The sequence below is a fragment of the Pipistrellus hanaki genome, assembly GCF_964339955.1.
Source record: "Pipistrellus hanaki genome assembly, chromosome: 10".
Taxonomy (NCBI): Eukaryota; Metazoa; Chordata; class Mammalia; order Chiroptera; family Vespertilionidae; genus Pipistrellus; species Pipistrellus hanaki.
The window spans coordinates 37,556,484-37,578,145 of NC_140512.1; the positions used below are offsets into that span (position 1 = coordinate 37,556,484).

Below are 21,662 nucleotides of genomic sequence, written 5' to 3' on the forward strand. Positions count from 1 at the left end.
CTAGAAGGGAGACAACAGGCTCTGTAAAACAACAAATTCTCCACATTGAGAAATACTGTGTCCCTAGGAAAAACCCTCCTTCTCATCCAGCCTGTCCCTTCCCCGCCAAAAAAAAAAAAATGCCATGGTGGTGTAGTTGTAGTTCTGCCATTTGTGTGCTGGGTGGACAAGAACTACTAAATCAGAAGAGGCTAAATATTTGTTAAAGATTAAATTCTAAGGCCCACATACTCTCCAGTAGAAACGCAAACATGTGATTCACAGCTGAATTTCTTTTTTGCCTACATAGGATCACAAGTTTGCCTCTAGTGTTTTGTTTTTTTTTTTTCAGAATATTACAGAAAACATTTAAGTTTTGGAAAATAAAAACAGCATAGACTCTACTTGTCAGTCTTATAGGAAAGATCTGCTAGTTTATCAACTTTACTGATGGTCCAGAAAATTAATTGGGGTGAAGGACCAAATAATAGTTACATTTTGTTCATTCATTTGTTTCTTGAGCTTCAAAGTCTATAACTAAAGAGATGCATCACTAAAGTAATAAGATTATGTACAATTTGGAACGTATATCTTCAAATGAGTGTGCACCATCAAAAAGGCTTATGAGAATTATTCACTTATATTAATGGTGTTCCGTTTACTCCACAGATTCCTCTTTTCTAAGAAAATCTATTTCACTGCAGTATAACAACACCTTGTATTAAGGGAAAACCTCAATTTTTTTACCCAACGTACGGTCCTACTCACCAAACAGCTCTGAATTACTATCAAATCTATATGTTATGAATGAAAACTACAACAGACATTGAAATTTGATAAAAGACAGCCTTACTGTAGGACACATGGAGTTTTCTATAATGACTCCTTAAAGAAATGATACTCCTTTAGGCTTGATTAAACATTATTTTATAAACAAATAGAAAGGCTGTATATAAAATATGAAGAAAATAGCAGTGAAAATAGTTCAGAACAGCTCTTGAAGTTTCCCCAGCTAAGCCATTTGAACTTCTGGGTTGGTTGACAAAGTTTAAAAATCTGTGTGATTTAACCTAAGAACTGTATTACGTAAAGTCATCAAATAGGTACTTGCATTAAAAAATGTGATACATGTCAGAACATTTCGTAGAAGGCCAGTTATTATAGTGGATGCTGCAGGTGCCCCCCCCCCCCCCCAGACCTGTCTACCAGACCTGTGCACCAGGTCCCTGCTGCTGGGAGCATTGGCTGCTTTGGGCTCAGAGCTGCCTTCTTCCCCAGGGACCTTCATTCAAATGGAGCTGCCTGACTTGGCACAATCTGGGAGGCCTTCCTTTCCCTCCCGGCACAGGCCTCAGCCAATGACTGATGTGAAAGCCTGGCTCTCTGCCTCTCTGGAGCCATTAACAGTGCAGAGCTCCCTTTGAGATGAACCAGAGGGTAGGCTTCAGATGAATCCACCTCTTTGCCTAGCTTTTCTTCCTCTCCAGTCTTCACTCTGCTCCAGGTTTCAAATGAGAGCACTCCTTCATTGTATCAACTGAATAAGAGCCCATTGCAAGCTCTGCATCTATAAAACCCAACCCAAAACAGTATGATCCGATCCTACAAGAGGCCCGGTGCATGAATTTCATGCACAGAGGGAGGAGGGAATCCCTAGGCCTTGCTTGCGTCTTCTCGCAATCGGGGGCCATTCAGGAGATGTCTGACTGCTGGTCCCACAGCCACAAGATGGCAGCACCCAGTCCTCTCAGCCTCCCCTCCCCACCCCTCACCCCCAGCCACCCAGGGCTGACCTGAGGCACATGCAAGCCTCAGTTGGCAGCTGCTCAGCCACCCAGGGCTGCCTGGGGTTCAGGTTACCAGGGCCAGCAGAGGTGTGATGGGGCATCACCTTCCCCTGACTGCTGGGTCATTTCCTGCCCCTGAGGGCTCCCCGACTGTGAGAGGGGGGCAGGCTGGGCTGAAGGAACACCCCCCCCCCTCCAGTGCACTGGGCCTCTAGTCTATAATATATATATATATATATATATATATATATATATATATATATAAAAGTCTAAGTGACCATTACAACTGCTCAACTGGTCACTATGATGCACAGTGACCACCAGGGAGCAAATGCTCAACACAGGAGCTGCCCCCTGGTGGTCAATGCACTCCCACAACAGGAGAACCACTCAGCTAGAAGCTGGGCTCATAGCTGGCGGTGGCAGGAGCCTTTCCAGCCTCCATGACAGTGCTAAGGAACTAAGGAATGAGCAGTAAGAAGTGAGCAGTGAGCAATTAGGAGCGAGCAGCAAGCAGTTAGGAGAACCGAGCAACAAGTGCTAAGCCCGGTTCGGGCTCCTCCATGGCTGCCTGGTGCTTCCCACACTGCTACATCCCTTGGGCCAGGTGGGGATCAGGCTGAAACAAGCAGTCCAACATCCCCCGAGGGGTCCCAGATTGTGAGAGGGCATAGTCCAGGCTGAGAGACCACAACCAGTGCTCAAATCCATGCACTGGGCCCCTAGTATTTAAATAAAAAGCAAATACAATAAACACTACACTACCTTGACAGGATGAAGATTTGTTGTAGTGATAACTTTGTGAAGTGGGCCTGCCAACTTTGGGGGCAGCTTCGGCTCTTTATCCAGTCCCTGGGGTTTAGTGTAATAATCCAGTCTCTCTCGAGGAAAGAAATTGTTGATTACAGTTACACAATCATGTTGACCTTTTAATAGAAAAATAGGAAATTTGTTACTTTATTATTCACAGTAAAACATTTTCCAATTTTTAAATTAATGAATGCTGCTCTGTTTTCTTGAGTGGTAAAATGTACATACATCGTTAATCTTCAGGAAAGGAAAGAAGAGGAGGAGAGGTAAAAGGTTTGGGGGAACATTTAAAGCATGCTTTGTGAGTCAAGAAATAATTTCCTTTTAAAGATACAGAATTCCTACTATGTATGAAGATTACGAGGATTAGATAAAAGGCAGTGTTCAATTTAAATTTTTTTTACCCTAAATAGTTTACAAAGATTGCTTATAATTTAAATGTCTCTTCTTTTACCCCTACAAAAATGATGGTCATTATTTCCTAATTACATCTGGCTTTCATTATATAGAAATTTAAATTGATAGAGCTTTTCTTATCATAATTAGTATTCATATTAGTAACCGAATCTCTCCTCCCCTAGAACTGGAGAAAAGCTAGCCTTTGTGAAATAAACTAGAGAAAAAGCTTTGACTCCCATAAGCCTGGAATCCACATACGGTTCTCACAGATCCTTGAGCAACTTCTCTAAGCCATGCCTAGTGGTAAAAATAGTTCTAAAAGAAAAAATGTTGTGAAACAGCTCCTAAAATATATGAAAATAGACATAAGAAGATTTGAAGATATAGGGGTGAGAAGAAAATGAAGAATTAGCAAGTAACTATTGATATATCTTCTCATCAGTCCCCCAATAGGATAGTCAGAAACAGCCCTGTTGGCAGTTGAAAATATAAAAATACTGGCTATATAATAATCACACCGTCACAGGACTGGGGATTCTTAAAATTACATCTTTGGTAGAAAGAACAAATATTATGTTACTTTTTAAAAGATTAATCTCTTTCATTTCAGGTAGTGCTGAGATTATTTTGACATTTAAGTTTAACTAATCTGCTAATAATTTATATTAAAATGATATATATTTAAAGTTTATCATTATAAATATAAATTTTCACTTAATTTATATTTACATTTTTATAGTCAAAAGTATTAAGTAGTTTTACTGGTTTTTAATTTATGAGTTTTGAATGCATACTAATGAAGCAGGAATATTAATATACAAAACAAAGGCTGTGAGTTGGGGGAAGCTTCCACATTGCAAAATGAACAATTTATAAAGGAAAATAAAATCAAATTTCCATTTGTTAAATCAGGATCAGAAAAACCGTGGAGTAACTTCTACGTGTGATTGCGAGAAAGGAACGACAGTGCATCAATCATGAAATTAGACAAGATATGACTCACATTCTTCAGAGAGAAAGTTTTGGTTAAGATGAATTTCAAACAAAATATAACCTACATACCATCTGAGAAGGTCTGTTACTAAAATCTAAGTGGAGCAAGAAGAAAGAGGAAACAGTGGAGAACAACAGCCTTGGCAGCAGCGATCATTGGAATGGGTGGAGAGTATGACTGAGGAATCCTACATAGTAAGAGAGGAATATGCTAATTATCTGTTATGCTGTGAGGCATAAGGACCAACCTCACAACCACCAGATCAGGGATCTGCAGGAGGGTGAGGCAGTAAACTACAAGCAGGCGGCGGAGAGCTACAGGACAGGGCAGGGCAGCAAGCAAGCAGAAGGCAGAGAGCTACAGGAGGGCAGCAGCAACTTACTCGTGCATGGATTTGTGTGCAGGGCTACTAGTTAGTACCCTGTTTCCCCGAAAATAAGACAGCGTCTAATATTTTTTCTCCCAAAGTTGCACTAGGTCTTATTTTCAGGGGATGTCTTATCTTTCCATGCGCTAGGTCTTATTTTCGGAGGATGTCTTATTTTGGGGGAAACACAGTATATACTGTACTGCTTATCATGGGAATTACTGAAAGAAGTAATATACTAGGAGGTACACTCTACTAACATGTTGGTATTAAAAATGTTACACTCTCAGGAAAGTCCATAACTAGTGATGGTGATGGCAGAGGAAAGAAAAATCCTGTTGCCTATAAAACCAAAACAGAGGATGTGAAGAAATAATTTAGTTTTAAGGTTTTCCTCTTGTTGGGGCAGCTAAATGGGGTGTACCGCTACAGGCCTTTGGGGTAGGGCACAGAGTATAGTTTTGTTCTTTGTTCTCAGTTATTTTTAGATGATAACTGAGAACTATGGGTTTAATCAGGAGTGTTGTGAATAGGAAAGTAAGCACTAGTGGAATGGGAAACATTCTTTTAAAAAATATATCCTTATTGTTAAAAGTATTACAGATTTCCCATTCTTTTTCCCCTATCTACACACACCCAAGGCCTGAACTGAACTATTTTCAGTGTCAATGGATTATGCATATATGCATATAAGTTCTCCCTACTCTCATCATTCAAATCAATAAAAGAAGTAATAAAATGTACTCTAAGGTAACCAGATAATCACATTGAGAAATACACATACACACAAAACTACTAAGTAAAATGCAGAGTAAAAAACTGAGGTAAAAGAGTAAAAAAGAGGAGGCAATTAAGTTTATCAGTAATTATGTGAAATATGCATTAGCTGAATGAATACCTTTTAAAAAAGAGAAAATATCTTTTGGGTTATAAAACAGAATCCACCTATCTATATATATAAAACCCTAAGTGACCGGCTGACCGTTTGACCATTCCACTGGTAGCTATGACGTGCACCGACCACCAGGGGGCAGATGCTCAATGTAGAAGCAGAAACCACAGGCATGTAAACATGAAAAGACTGATGAGTCTTAAAGGGAAGGGGGGATGGGAGAGGATAGGAAGAGATTAATCAAAGATCTTACATGCACACTAGAGGTCTGTGCATGATTCGTGTACTGGTGGGGTCCCTCAGACTGGCCTGTGCCCTCTCACAATCCAGTACCCCTCAGGGGATGTTGGAGAGCCGGTTTTAGCTTGATCCCCACAAGCCAGGCCAAGGGACCCCACTGGTGCATGAATCTGTGCACCAGTCCTCTATTATGTTTATAAATAATATAGGTGTAATATAGTTATGAAATAATGAAGATTGAAAACAAAAGGATGGGCAAAGAGATATTGACAAAATATTAAAAACAAAAAAGCAATCAGAAATGGGTATATTATCAGAAAAATTAGAACAAAAATTTAAGACAGAGTAGCATTATAGAATGATAAAACCAAAAGCAAATCATAAAAAGTGAAAAGCTAAAAATATTTCCATTAAAAAAACAATACATGCCAATTATCACTATTATTATTTTGTTACTTTGAAGCCTGAAGCTAGTTCAAATAAAAACTAAAACAAAACTGAATAGCTATAAAACCCAGGAGACTTATAAAAATGACAAGAAAAAAATCAATAGCTATGGGAGATAAGTATTTCTCTGAAGCTTGCACAACAAGGCCATACCTTTCTCCAATCCTCCTGAAATTGAATTAAAATAATACTTGTTCTCTCGGAGCTACCATAAAGTGACTCCACGACTGTCTGACTTGGTCAATGGTAGCTACTATTAGGAGTTTTATAAATTGACAGTAAAATTTAACAAAATATACAGTTATGATACCCCACATCTGACTACTTTCCATTCTATCTTAAATGTTATTTCTCTCAAACCCCCCTTAGAAGAAGGATAGAAGATCCCTCTTTTTGATGCGTTTCTATGGAACTCTTAAGTAGTCCCTTAGCATAAGCTATTTCACAATGGCCATTACCAAGATTGGCCTCAAGTGCCATGAACACATGAACAGCCTGTCTTGTTCACAATGTAACAAAAGCACCTAGAGTGATGCTTGGTATATAGACTGTGAACATTACGTACTTGTTTAATGAATTATTAGTCCTCACAAAGCTATTTACTGCACTCCCTGTATGTCAGATGTTTACAGCTTTTCTATTAATGGACTCTCGTAACTGCCAATTTAATGTGGCCAAACTACCAATGATCCAGTATTCACTCCCACTCTCTTCTACTAGTAAACCCTTTATATTATGTCTATTAACACATCAAGAAATATTGGCCACACACAATAAAATATATATTGTTGATGATGATAATGAAGTAGCTGTATATTATTAATGCTTCTTCCTACAAAAGAATTATGTTGTTACAATTATTATTAACAACAGTAACTATGGCATTTATTTACTTACTTGTAAAGCTCTATTATCTCATTTGATTCTTTCTGTAACCATGTACTAAGGTAAACATGTTACAATGAGGAAACTGAAGGTCAGAATCATTAGGTAACATGCTCTTGAGTGACACAGCCAGAATCTATATATATAAAAAGCCAATGTCCATGAAGACCAGGATGACCAAACGACTGGTCATCATGAGGGGCATTGAGCGCCTCTTGGTCTCCATCCTCCCCCTCCCCAACCCCACCCCCGGTCCTCGGCACAGTCTTCCTTTGCAGCATGGCGAATGGGGGACCACGGGAATGAAGCAGCAGGGCGAGACTGGCAAGCAGGCGGAATGACAATTCTCTTGGTCCACAGGCTCTGGGGAACTGGAGCCATGCTGCAATCAGGGAACCACAGCAAACCAGGGGGTGGCAGCAGGGACTGGCAAGTGGGCAGAAGATGGCCTAGGGACCCTAACCGCATACGATTTCATGCCAGCTCTAGTTTAAATGGAAGACTGTTGGTGTCACAGTTCATGACCTTATACATTGAACTACTTCCTTGCAGTGTTTCCCAAAGTGTGGTACGCGTACCCCCAGGGGCACGGGAAGAGTTTGGTGGGGGGTACGCATTGCACCGGAGTTTGGTGGGGATATGCACTGCACCGTGCTTAGCTGTGCCTAATTCTACGTTCTCATGAGTACAAGGGGTACTCAGCGTTATGAAAATTATAGAAGGGGTACACATATGTCAAAAGTTTGGGAAACACTGCTAGAGAAATAAAATATTCAAAGCATTTGACTACAACTAAAATAGCTACACCATTCTTTGTATCTTACAAAGTGGACATTCAACAGAGCTGGTTCATTTTCTCCAAAGTATCATGGGTATTTCATTAAGTTAGACAAAACCTAGTTGGTTAAAAACATTATTTTTTTAAAATAAACGTGACAGTATTTGTTCTCTAAGAAGTAAAGTAGTATGCTTTCCATGGAGAAAATTTGGGGTATATCCTTATGTAAAACTGCCATAATAACTCACCCACAAAGGCTGCCATCTGAGCTGCTGTCCTTCCTACCGAGTTGACAACATCTGTCTCGGCACCAGCTTCCAAGATTGCCCATGTGATGTCTTTATTACCTAGGGTTTTTAAAGGGAACATATTTGTTAATATTAAGAATGTGCAATTCAAATACTCCCTATCAAATTATCTGTAACCTTTTTTGCCACAAACTTTTAGGTTTTCATTTATTTGGATATTTTCACCTTTTTTCTAAAATATAAATCATAACCATGGTAAAGAGTAAAATGCTAGAAGAACCCATTAGAAATTAAACTTGTTTTCTAGAAAAAAACATCAGGCAATATAAACATAGAGTAGAAATATCACTTTTTTTAACTGAACAAAATATATTTATTTTTCCTAATGATAATGTTTAGTACAAAGTCAAAGTAAAAACATAAATGAATAGAAGTCTTTACTTACTATCTGCTAACCAATCCCATCCTTCACACCTTCAGGCCCTGGGACAACTATTAACAGTTGGGGGTCTACTTTTCTATAATTTTTTCTCAATAACCATCATTTCCATTTATTCTATTTTCATTCTATCACTCATGGAATCATTACAGATATTTAAGTATTATAAACTGTACTCAGTGAACAGCATTTCCCATTAATTTTTGCAGTTTGAACTAAATTTCCTTAGGAACAGTTCCTGGGAAAATACTGTGGGAACAAAGGTTACAGATATTTTAAATGCGTTTTTTCAGGCTGCCTTCCAGCAAGGCTAGGCTGATGTGCATGCCCGAAAACAGTGCAAAGAAGTTCCTGTGCCGAAGCTGGGCATTGGCCTCTTCCTTAACCTCTCCGGTGTGGTGAGAAATAATCTATGTTTGTTAGCCAGTTGTACTTCTTTATCCTTTTCAATTTTGTTTCATTTTCTACTGCAGTATTTGCCATTTCTAAGTGATTTATAAAAACTTTTCACATTATAATAATGTGACCCTTTAAGATGTGCAGTAGTATTTTCCTTAGTTTTTCATTTGTATTTTAACTATATCTAACTAGAAATTTAAAATTATATGTAATCAAAGTGGTTGTCCTTTTGAATTCTATATTTTAAGCCATGCTTAGGAATGGTTTTCAATTCTAGAATTATAAGATACAGATTACTGCTTTTAAAGTATAATATTATAGTCCATCTTCAGTTCCTTAAAAAAAATGGCAACAATTTCACCTAACTCCACTTAATTTTAGGTAATATTTCCCAACTGTCTTTCTTTAGCAAACCATAAGCAACATGAGTCAATTTCTAAATAGGTCACCCTATTTAGTATATAAATGCCAGTGAAACAAACACACAGCTCCAGCAGAGCAGCTCCTTTCTCAAGAGAACAAGATAGACAACATCAAAAGAACCAACTTAAAAGAAATAACTGATCCAGCTTCTCAACTCTACACAAAATACGGGGTATACCGGGTGGGCAAGAGTAGGTTTACAGTTGTTCATATGGAAAATAGTACAATAACTAACAAATAACAATACAAGAATACTCTATTTCATGTATTCACAACTGCAAATCTACTCTTGTCCCACACCGTATTTTATCTATGTTATCAATACAAAGAATCGATTGATTTAAATTAAAAAGAAATCACCAAAGTAACTAAACAACATTTCCGATATGATTTTTCAAAAACCAATTCCCACCATTATTTTCCACTAGAATTGACCTTAAAATTATTATAATAAAAATGCATTTCATTTGTAAGTATATATGTACTTAAAATAAATTTGTGTAGACAACTAACAATATCCTATATAATAAAAGGGTAATATGCAAATTGACCTTAAAGGCAGAATGACTGCTTGATTAATCATTATGAGGCATACTGACCACCTCTCAGTCCCTTTCCCGGGCTGGCGGGCTCCCATCACGCAATGGCAAACTGGGAGCTGGGGGTGGATGGCGGGGGATGTGGGCGGCACCAGGCCAAGCCCCCTCAGCCCATCAATCACCCAACACACAGAGGCGGCCCACAGTGGGGACAGGACTGGCGAGCAGGTGGGAATGGCCAACCTCTCAGTCCCTCCCCCTGGCCAGCAGGCTCTGACCACCCGATGGTGAACAGCAAACGGGGGGTGGGTGGGGGAAGAGCTAGCAGCCAGCAGCTGGTAAGATGGCCCTAATCACAGGCCAGGCCTAGGGACTGTACCCATGCCTGAATTTTGTGCACCAGGCCTCTAGTGTTAGAATAAATCCTAAAACTTCACCAGAAAGTGCAGCAAACATGAGGGCTGTGTATCCGTGTTCATGTTGATGACAGTTTACATCAGCTCCATGTCGCAAAAGTAATTTGCACATGTCAAGTTTTCCTTTATATGCAGCATGCATTAAAGGAGTCATTCCATTCTGTAATAGAAAGGAAAAAAAAGTATTAATTTTACTTATTTGTCTTAAAGTTACCTATGCGCAATGCCTGTAATTAAATTAAAACCAAATATGAATTAATAAAATCATCTTTACAATCTATAAAGTACTTTTACATTCACTTCCACACTTGGATCTTTCATGAACTGCTGAGGAAAAAAGATGGTGTTATTACTTTATTATTTTTATTATTTTGATTTTTTTATGGATTAGGAAGTAGACTCAGAGAAGGTTTGCTCATCTTCACCTAACTACTCAAATGGCCAGGGCAGGGACCAGAACCCAGGGCTCTCATCTCTACCACACATTCTTAGTTCCTGGAGAAACAAATGAATAAGCAGATACAAATGCATTAAAAATAAGAAGATGAAAAAAACCTCAAAATAAATAGAACGCCTACCAAGGGAAAATTGAATAAAGTATGAGAAAAACAGGATGCAGGAAATGTACATTATAATGGTATCATTTTTTAAACAATCATCTCTCAAATTACATTTATATTTTGATCATATACATGATTTGTTCATATATATATATATATATATATAGTATGAATATGGAGAAATGGTTGGTAGTATTTATACTATTAAGTATTTTTTTGCTTTAAACTTTATTTTGTCTGATATTAAGTTTGCTTGCCATGTGTGGATAAAGGGTTAACAAAACCCCTTCCCTTCTGCATGAGAAACTGCTAAGTTAACTTTCTCACACTAGAACTATGCTGTGTAACAGAATAATCACACACAGATAATGGCAGAGATTGGACAGCTCAGAATAGACCTTGTCATCACCTCAGGGTTGTTTTGGACAGCAAGTGTTCTAGAAAGCTCAGTGTAGGTTTAGTTACCTTTCCCTACAAGTAGAGTTGCTGAGTCAAAGGTATGTACATTTAAAAATCACACAAATTCTAAAATTTTCTCCGGAATGTGATGCCAATTTATATCTAGAGGCCCAGTGCATGAAAATTTGTGCACTCAGGATCCCTCAGCCCAGCCTGCACCCTCTCGCAGACCAGGAGCCCTTGGGATGTCCGACTGACGGCTTAGGCCCGCTCCCCTAAGCTTCAGTCTGGCTTCCCTTCAAGGGAGGCAATCCGCGGGTGATAATGGCTGGCCCCACCCAACCCCAATCACCCTGCTACCGCCTGTGGCCTCCCTCTGTGGGAGGTGACTGGCAGGGTAATGGGGGGACAGTGCCAGCCAGTGAGCAGGCAGTGCCCTACCCCATCGCACCGCCAGTGCTGCCCCTGATTGCAATCCCCTCCCTCTGCCCACTGGCTCCCACCTTGGCTGGCCTGGTGCCGCCCACTAGCCGGTCCTGTCCCCCACCAACCAGCTGTTTCACCAGTCGATTTGCATATTAGGCTTGTATTATATGGGACTTATTAGCATATAAAAGTTCACTGTTTCCCACATTTCACTAGAAATGATATAATTTGCACTTATTTGATTACTAATACAACTAAACATGTTTTTACCTGCTACTTTGTCTTTCATAGATTGTCTGCTTACATTTGGTTTAGATATAAGCATAAGTTGAGAACAAATTCTAGAAAAACAGCTCTTATTAGATTTTCTATATTGTCCATTCTCATAGGTAGTAAAACACTTTATTAAACTTTAAAAAAAATTTACCTCATCCAAACAGTTGACACGAACATTCTTACTGGCTAATAATGTCCCAGCTTCTTGAACAGTACCTATAAAATAAATAAATAAATAAACGAAAGGTTGTTTATCACTAGAACAGAAAAAATTTAACATCGAGGAAATAAAGGCTTATCTATAAAACTAAGATTACTCAGGTTAGGTTGTTAGGAAATAAAGTATCATATACTATTTATTCCACAAAGTAATTATCCAGAATAAAAGATTTATAGAAACTAAAATATCCCCATCTTGTTTTTATTTCCACTGCTCTTAGAGTACATTAAATCGGCCATATATATATATATATATATATATATATATATATATATATTTTTTTTTTTTTTTTTTTTTTTTTTTTTTTTTTGCAGTAATACAATAACCACAAAGCATAAGATTCTTAATACTGAAACAAATCTTACAGGGCATCTAGTCCAACCCATTATTTAAATACCAGTCAATGTAATAATTGGAGTTCAACATATAATCACTATTGATGTACTTTGTCACGATAGCCCCTGCAAACTGATGGGATGGCATGCTTATAATAGAACTCTTGGTTTGGAAAGGCTTAAGTAAGCGTATCTTTAAAGCCTGGTACTATATAAAAGTGCCCTCATACTGAAAGTCCTCTGATGTAATCCTAAAGGTCAGTCCTCTATACATTTGAAAAGCAGCTGTAATTGGGCCACAACTGTCAGGTTTTTCCAGTCTTCTGTGAGGCATACTGATAGAAGCAAGTAGCTGCAGGAATGTTGCTATTATCATCATCATAAATGAAAGTCAGCCACATATTCTGCCAAAAACAATTCTGGTTTGACTGGGAAGAGAGAACAATGAAACCGAATGTTCTCAGGGAGAAAGGATGAGATAAGCCTCTCTTCCAAAAGGACATAAAATAGGAGCAGCACCCACCAGGAGTTATTTTTTCTCTTTTGCTTCAGAATTACAATTACAGTTCAAGAATGTGCTAAATTATGCTAGTCTCCCAGTTAAAGATGGACTGCAGAATAAGGAAAGCATGCCTCTCTCTCCCTGGCCTGTTTCTAAGGCAAGTCATCTGGTTGCTGTTCACCAACTTGGAATAGATGGAGACCTGTCTCCTGGGCTGACAAGAGAAATAGATCTGCTGGCGAACTGTCAAGTGAATCATCCCCAAGTCCCTGGATTGTGACAGTAGCTATTTTGTCAACAGTACGCTGTCTGACGCATACCTCATATGCAGTGCTACGAAATGAGAGGGGGAAACCTTCCAGCATGTAAGCACATGGAACCTTGCCCACCCATGGGACTTCCCATCAGAGACTTTCTCACAAATATCTATAGAGTGGAATTAAAACAACAAAAACTCCCACACCCCCCCATGTTCCTTGAGGAAGATGCTCCAGCTGAATCCCACTGGCCTCCACGGAATAACAGGTTATTTTCCGTCTGATCAGGAGATGATTCTACAGTAAATGAAGAATACTATTGGGACTGTGAGCATGTCAAGGCCTGAACGTATTAGGGGAAGATTAAGTGGTAAACATTTGGCTCACATTAAAGAACAGACCAATGGTTTCATAAACTGTTTAGCCTAATGGCCAACAATCTAAGTTAAAATCTGTCCTGTTTAGGGAGCAATTAAAAATAAATCAATACTAAGCCCCTTGCACGAATTTCGTGCATCCGGCCTCCAGTATAGAGAAAAACATATCTTGGAAAATAGATGTGAAAAATATTCAAAGAGGAAAAACATGATGATTTCTAATTTGGTGTTCCTAATTTAATGGCATTAGTAGGAAACTAGTGATAGTCTAGAATAGCACAGAAAAGTGAAACACAGGGCTCAGGCAGAATGATTTTTACTTTTTTCATTCCACAGCAGATTCTCAAACAGCATTTTGCAATTAAGTTTAAAAGATTAATTGCTTTACTCTGGGAAAGAAATATATTAAATCTGATTTAATAAACTTTTAAGATGGAGAGATACATTACTATAAGGGAGATATGAAATGAGCCAACAATTATCTTCAATGGAGCCAAAAATTAACAGACTTATAATTGATGAAAGTAATATTTAATGATTTGTTTTCCTTGTGAGAAATTTTCCAAGTTGCTCAACCAAAGAAGAAAACACAGCCCAACCTGCCTCATTAGGGCGAGCCTGATCAACTTATCTGGATAGACCAGCATTTTAGCAGAGGAGAGATGGAGCTAATAGAAATGTTTTCGCTGTTATTGCCCTCCTTCCTACCACATCACAGGAACACTGTGACATTGAACAAGTCTTGTGAAGCCCTCAGTTTCCTCAGCTGTGAAGTAGATAGTAGCATCCTATAGGGTTCAGAGGGGGATTAAGGTTTTGTCCTAATGCCTGGCCCAGATACATTCTCAGAGCATATCATCTAGATCAAGCATGTCAAAATCACGGCCCACGGCTCACATGCCTCAATTATCTGGACCATGTTAGCCTTTGAGTTTGACATGCTTGATCTAGATGCTCTTGTTATTTTATATGCAGAGCAGCACAATATAATTCACTGCAATATTTCTAATAGCTAGATTGGAACCACTGATCTCTTACTGAAGGTAAGCATATGTAGTAAAAAAAAAAAAAAAAAAAAGGGGGGGGGGGGGAGACAAAAACAAACTTTGGATACTTCTGTTTCCAGCAATCCATCAGATAACCATGAGATTTGGGTATGTATGGTATTCAGTCATTTAGTGGAATCTCCAAAAGGGATGTTTTAATATATCTACGATTCAAGTTATGTATTTAAAATACTCCTTGTCTTGTTAGTTGCTATAATGTGTTTATATAAGTAAAATAATGTATAAAATATTTAAAGTGTCTAAATTTTAAAAATAATACATGCATTTAAATTTAATTATAGATATATTATCTATACATGTATTTAAAAAGTAGAGACTTCTAATTATAACATATATTTTTGAAACAGTAAATTTTTTAAGTGTGCCTTTTCTAAAAGTTCTCATACTAGAATCTATTTTTAGATTTTGTAACAAAATGGCCTTAAATTGGGATTATGAATCATTGCCTAAAAATCAAAATAACTAAAGAGCTATTGTTTTTGTAATTGAAGACAATAAAGCCCACAGAGGTTTCATAATCTCTTCAGTCACTGAGTTAATGGTAACTATGTATTTGTTAATGTTTTCTTTGAACTCTATACTATAATTATTAGAAGACCTGAATCTTTCTATTAAAGATACTAGAAATAATATTATTCACTACACAGGAACTTAGAGCAGGATCTTCCTTTATTAGTCCAAAACTGGGAACTGAAATGTCCACCAAAGTGAATGGATAAGCAAATAGCGGTATATCCATACAATGAAAATAAAAGAAGAAAATAAGAGACTATTGGTACAGCATAGATGAACATCAAAATCATGATGTTAAGTGAAAGAAGTCATGGGGGGGAAGGGAATAATTTACTGTATAGTTCCACATATATAAAATTCTAGAATAAAAAAACTTAATTGGTAGAGACAGAAACCTATCAGCGTTTGCCTGGAGATAGTGGTACAGGAAGTGAAATTAGGAAAAGGCTTAAAGAACCTTGTGGGGTGATTGAACTGTTCATTATTTGGACAGAAGTGATGGTTTCATGGATGTATACTTAAGTCAAAAACTGATTTTAAAATGTGTACGCTTTAAATGTGCAGCATTTATCATACCTCAATAAAATTGGTATAATAAACCTTATTATCAAAACTTGTTTATAGCTACTATTACACAAGTAATGAAAAAACAGCACTTCTTCAGTGTTTAAGGAAAAGAATATCAGAAGTTAGAAGAGAGGGTCAATCTACAAGTTATAAGCAGTTCAGTGCTCTTTGGTGATTTTCATTTTCTTAAATGTTGCAAAAACGGATGCTGTCACTAACTATGATTTAAATGGGTTTGTAGGAAACAGCTTCTTGTCATCTGATTCTTCCAGGCATTGTAACAGTCTGCAAACATCTAGCATGTGAATTCACTCAGAAGAAAAAGTTGTTCTGAAAGGTCCAGAGGTTCCGCATGGTATTCTCCAACTGTAAGTCCCACGTACAGTCTGCTTAACTTCTGCAGGCAGTGATTGACAGAAGGAAGACACTCAAAAATTTGTGGAGTTTATTTCACAATGACCAAGATGTTAGGTCACACTTGGCTAAAAATGTATTGTTAGTTCCACGTGCTAGTACTGACTAATCTAGTGCTTCTCAAAGTTGAGAAATGTAGTAGAGGGGGGAAAAATTAAAAACACCTACCTCCTTTAAAAATGCTTTTAATGAGTACAAATATAAATTTTATTTATGACCTTTATTCAACTGTAAATCAAAAATTAATTTTATAAATTAAATGCACTTAAAACTATAAAATCAGTAACATTTAAAATTAACTTGACAGATAGTATTTTGCTTAAGTTAAATTGTCTCTCAAGCCGAAGCCGGTTTGGCTCAGTGGTAGAGCGTCGGTCTGCGGACTGAAAGATCCCGGGTTCGATTCCGGTCAAGGGCATGTACCTTGGTTGTGGGCACATCCCTGGTAGGGGGTGTGCAAGAGACAACTGGTCGATGTTTCTCTCTCATCGACGTTTCTAGCTCTCTATCTCTCTCCCTTCCTCTCTGTAAAAAAATCAATAAAATATATATATATTTTTTAAAAATTATCTCTCAAGCCGAAACAGGTTTGGCTCAGTGGATAGAGTATAGGTCTGCGGACTGAAAGGTCCCAGGTTTGATTCCGGTCAAGGGCATGTACATTGGTTGCGGGCACATCCCCGGTGTGGGATGTGCAGGAGGCAGCTGGTCGATGTTTCTCTCTCATCGACGTTTCTAGCTCTCTATCATTCTCCCTTCCTCTCTGTAAAAAAATCAATAAAATATGCTCTCTATCCCTCTCCCTTCCTCTCTGTAAAAAAATCAATAAAATATATATTTTTAAATTGTCTCTCAAAATGAAAGTGGTATGGTTTGCTATGGTGCTGGTTTTATTTTCTATTTAGTTTGTTTTCAGGTCCAACATATTTCTAGGACTAAGGGCCATATGATATTTCTGTTTGGCCACTTATTACCTATTTGACATGGGGCAAGTTATCTAATTTCTCCGTTCCTGGTTTCCTCGTCTAGAAAGTGCAGATTATCATATTACCATAATAACTCCCAACACAAATAGTATTTTAACTGCTTAACATATACTAACTCATTTCATCTTTGAGTACCATTTTTCACAGGTTGGAGAACCTGAAGCTCAAAATCAGTAACTTGCCTGAGGCCACATGACCAGCCAATGATTGAGGTAAGATTCACAGTTAACCACCTTCCCATGCAGCCTCTTATAATTTTGTAGTTTTGAAATAATTCCTAGCTCATGATGACTGAATGCATTAATACGTGTGAAGTGTTAATAATTATGTCTTACTCATACTAACATTCAATCGTTGTTATTTTCTTATAGTCCCCATTAAGAAAGCATCACATTGCCAAAACCGGATTGGCTCAGTGGATAGAGCATCAACCTGGGGACTGAAGGGTCCCGGGTTTGATTCCGGTCAAGGGCATGTACCTCGGTTGCGGGCACAGCCCCGGTAGGGGGTGTACAGAGGCAACTGATCGATGTTTCTCTCTCATCGAATCTCTCTCCCTTCCTCTCTGTATAAAATCAATAAAATATATTAAATAAAAAATGAATGCATCACATACTAAATCCATCTCTGTTCTTTTCTCAGCTGCTGGGGCCAATAGAACCAGTGAAACATAGCGTCTGTGCACTGGTGAAACTGGAGGCACGTTCGCAAATAGCACAGTACTCACCCCATTACAGTCACATTTATTATCTTTTATTTAATCTTTAAAATAAAAACTGGTGGATGCCTAAGAATATATCCAAGGATCACCACCACCACCACCACCCGCCCCTTTCCGAGACCCGCTTTATAAAACTGCTCAGTTGTTTAGACTTTAAGAAAAGTGATAGCTCCAGGTTGTTTAAAAACAAAATTTGCATCCCTGATGGACTGTGAGTGGATCCTTTCTCTCCTCCATGCCAGCACTGGGCCTGGCACACAGCTGGAACTCACATGTTTGCTGAACTGAGTCCCAGAGCACAAAGGCGGGGAGAAAGGACCCGGGGGACAGGCAGCGCAGAAAGGCTGCAGTGCCAAATAGGTCAGTGAGACCCTGCGGAACCCAAACCCAAACCCCGGCTCCGGCTCCACGTCCCACAATCCCAGGCAAAAGAACACTTACTATACATACAGCTGTGACCGACTTAAACGTGACATTGAACTGGGTGGGCTCATCTCCCCAGCACCTGTTAACTTCAAATCCGATCTCTCTCTCTCTCTCTCTCTCTCTCTCTCTCTCTCTCTCTCTCTCTCCCTCCCTCCCTCCCTCCCTCCCTCCCTCCCTCCCTCCCTCCCTCCCTCCCTCCCTCCCCCCCCTCCCCCCGCGTATTTTTGTTTGGTTTTTGTTTGGTTTTTGTTAGTAGGAGCAATAATCTGCCCTACTCTCTGGGGAACCAGATTAGAACCTGGCTATTCAGAAAGAAGAATGGAAGCTGGGAAGTCTTTTTTTTTTATTTTTTTAAAATATATTTTACAGAGAGGAAGAGAGAGGGATAGAGAGTTAGAAACATCGATTGAGAGAGGAACATCGATCAGCTGCCTCTTGCACACCTCCTACTGGGGATGTGCCCGCAACCAAGGTACATCATGCCCTTGACCGGAATCGAACCCGGGACCTTTCAGTCCACAGGCAGAGGCTCTATCCACTGAGCCAAACCGGTTTCAGCTACCTGGGAAGCCTTAGTGCTTCAAGGACTGGCCTCTCTGCCAGGGGACACGGGCGGCTCGCTCCTTCTGGAGCTCAGAACCCCATGCGCTCCCGTCCCCGCGCGGCAGCCACCCCACAGTCACGCCGCTGGCACCTGCCAGGTAACGGGACTCGGCAGGGAGCGCCTCTGGGACATCCGCTGGGGGCAAGAGGGGGAAGGCATGGCTTCCCGCCCGCTCCGGGGCCTGCGCCTCCCTCCCCAGGGCGCCGGGCGGCGGCTGCGGGGCGCAGGTCGCGGGAGTGGACGGGAAGGCGCGGCAGGGCGCCTGGAAGGCCGCGGCCGCGCGGAGAGCGCTCGGAGGCGGGGCCGCCGGGCCGCACCCCTCCCCGCTCTCCGGAGGGTTCCCATGCCGACGCCTCCAAGGGGCAACTTGCACAACTAGTTCCGTGCCCCCGGATGCAGCCCCTGTCTCCTCAGGAGCGCCCTCCACCCTCCACAGCCAGGGAGCCCTGACCCCTCGGCCTCCGGAAGTCGGAAGGGCCCTCTGGGCTGCAGCCTGAGAACCTGCCCCGGGGGGGGGGGGGGGGCAGGACGGGGGAGTCGGAGGATGAGCACCCCAGGGCCCACTCCCCGGGGCGGCTCCTTGTCATCCGAGCTGGGCCTGGGCGGCGTGTGCACCTTCCCGCCCCGCCTCCCCGCGCCCACAACCCGCCACGCTCCCCAGGGAGACACGCCGCTTCCCGGTCCTCAGAGAACCGGGGGCCGCGGGACCCGGGCTCTGCCACGCCCGCGGGCCGGGCCGGGCCGGCTGCCCAGCGCCCGTACCTTTCCCGATGACTTCCAGCAGCGCCTTCTCCTCCGGGGTCAGCTCGCCTTTCTTTATGTGAACCATGGCTCCCGCCAGCTTGGAGGCTGTGCGGTGTCCCCGCAGGTGCCGGGAGGAAGCGCGGTGTGTGCGCGAGGGGCGCCGGCCGCAGAGGGGCAGCGCGAGACCCGGACACCCGCCGGGGAGCGTTCGAATCCTCTCCCCTCTCCCGAGGGCGGGCGAGCAGCCGGCGAGCTCTGGCGAGCCGGGGGTGGGGGGGGGGGGGAGGAGGAAGGGGCGGTTCCGCTGGCACCGCCCGCCCCCCCGCGCGTGTTATTGGTCCAGCAAGTGGGAGGAGCTACCTGAGGCGGCAGCCAAAGAATCCCATTGGAGGATCTCGAGAAGACAAAACCAAATGGCAAAAAAAAAAACAGAGGGGGGGAGTTAAAGTCTTCTCACACGTTTCCCGCCCTCCAACCGGTCTGCTTCCTGTCTTTAGGAACACGCAATAGTATAATTATCTATCCGTACGTTCTGTGTCCGGCAGTGGCTGCATGGGGCCTTCAGAGGTGTCTGGCTCTCGCTACCCTCCCTCCATCACCTGAGAAGTTGGTACGGCCCCAGCCAGGGGCGGGCTCCTGGGAGGCGGGGCGGGGCGGGGCGGGAGGCGGGGCTGCGCCGGGCTCTGTGTGTCCATGTCAATGTGTCCGTCCTTCACTCCTCCATTGTCTGCCGCCGCCAGTGCTGCAGCCGCTTCTGCCGCCGCCGCCGCCGCCGCCGCCGCCGCCGCTGCCGGACTCGCCGCAGCTCCCAGCCTCGCGCGTCGCCGCTGCCTTCTTGGACCAGGTGGGCAGCAACCCGGGCGGGGCCGGGGGAGCCGGAGAGGCTGCGGGAAGCGCGGTCGTCGCCCCCCATCCTCCCGGGGGGCCTCCCCTCGGGCCGGGAGGAGCTGGCGGGGAGGAAGCATGTGCCTGCTGGGGCGGCTTCCTGCCGCTCGGTGGGGAAGCATCCCCTCCACCCCATTCACCTCGCTTCCCGGGACTTGGGTGCCTCGGAAGCAAGACCCGCCGCTCGCTCGCTCGGGGGAGACCCGGGGGCCGCGAGTGGGTGGGGGCCCGCCACGCGGTGCAAGTGGCGGGTGCGCATCGTCTGTCTGGTGCGTGGTGCCGCCAGATGCGGATTCCGGAGGCTGGGAGCGAGGGGCGGTGTGGGGGTGTGTGTGGGGGGGGGGGGGAAAGAAGGTGGTTGTCTTTGGGCAAGCCGCACACACACACACACACACACACACACACCGCCATACACACACATGCACGCCGCGTGTCCTCTCCCCCGGCTTCGGTGGGAGCTGCAGAAGAAAGCCGGATCCGGTTCGCCCCTGGTGCCTGCTGCCAGGGGCGTTTGGAAGCAATTTGCACGGGCACCCCATGCTTCGATGGGGAGAGAGGGCCTAGCGGGAGGGGGAGGACGGGCCTCGCCGCTCTGCTGGAGTTCCCAGCCTCTTTGTAACTCCGATCTTGAGATTTGTGGCATTAGGGAGGGGGAAGGAGGAGGGCGGATGTTACACTGGCGTCGCTGCCTGTGTGTGTATAGCTTTAGATCAGCCTCGTAATCCAGTCTTCCACGGTCCTAGATAGCCTGGAGGTTGGCGCATAGGGGTAGCTAGCTAGGCCAGGGGGTAAATGCAAGTGTGGACCTTGTGGTGGCTCAGAAAAGCAAGACCTGCCTGCTCGCTCCTGTGAAGTCAGTCATCCTTCCAAGGCGCACGTACATGCATGACATTCACAGCATCGATAAAAGCTTTAGAAAGGAGTGTATGTTAGGCCGTTGTTTCTCTACAGCCTGGTGTTGATGTTTCTGTCAAGACCCATCTGCTTTAAAGAGGAAATATTTGCATGATTATCTGAATGGCTTTTGTTATACATCCCACCATTCTTTCTCCCCACAGTGCTGTATATGAAGTGAAATGCATTTTCCTCTGGCCTTACGCCTTCGTTTTATTTTATTTTTTTTGAAGCATTCACCAACACTTCCGAAATCCCCGGAAGATGTTTATCATTATTTCCTGCCTTTGACAAAAATATTTCTTAAACCCCAGCTATTTTTCTTTTCAAAAGCTTCTTCATTTTATAGGCTAGGGTAAATCTGAGCCAGAACATCTCACATGAAAATGGTTTGCAATTATTCATCTCAATATATAACAAAGAAACTTTTGTCTGATGATACTTTAA

The 21,662-nt window shown here is 42.2% G+C and overlaps 2 protein-coding genes across 4 annotated transcripts in view; one reads left to right on the forward strand and one right to left on the reverse strand.

The window, feature by feature from the left end:
- The window catches only part of ANKMY2 (ankyrin repeat and MYND domain containing 2), a 31,322-nt gene extending 11,614 nt beyond the window's left edge, over nucleotides 1-19,708 (reverse strand). The window contains exons 1-5 of one of the 2 annotated variants that reach the window (XM_084897179.1): nucleotides 19,455-19,708; nucleotides 11,855-11,919; nucleotides 10,064-10,202; nucleotides 7,827-7,925; nucleotides 2,532-2,692 (exon numbers count right to left, since the gene is read on the reverse strand). In XM_084897179.1, the coding sequence (XP_084753305.1) occupies nucleotides 2,532-2,692; nucleotides 7,827-7,925; nucleotides 10,064-10,202; nucleotides 11,855-11,919; nucleotides 19,455-19,521 (531 nt within the window). In that variant the 5' untranslated portion in view covers nucleotides 19,522-19,708. The remainder of the gene's footprint in view (nucleotides 1-2,531; nucleotides 2,693-7,826; nucleotides 7,926-10,063; nucleotides 10,203-11,854; nucleotides 11,920-19,454) is intronic. The other variant, XM_084897180.1, reaches the window with a different exon arrangement.
- A 395-nt stretch (nucleotides 19,709-20,103) lies between these two features.
- Nucleotides 20,104-21,662, forward strand: part of BZW2 (basic leucine zipper and W2 domains 2) — a 51,124-nt gene continuing 49,565 nt past the window's right edge. The window contains exon 1 of one of the 2 annotated variants that reach the window (XM_084897187.1): nucleotides 20,104-20,280. The gene's annotated coding sequence lies outside the window, so the exon portion shown is untranslated. The remainder of the gene's footprint in view (nucleotides 20,281-21,662) is intronic. The other variant, XM_084897186.1, reaches the window with a different exon arrangement.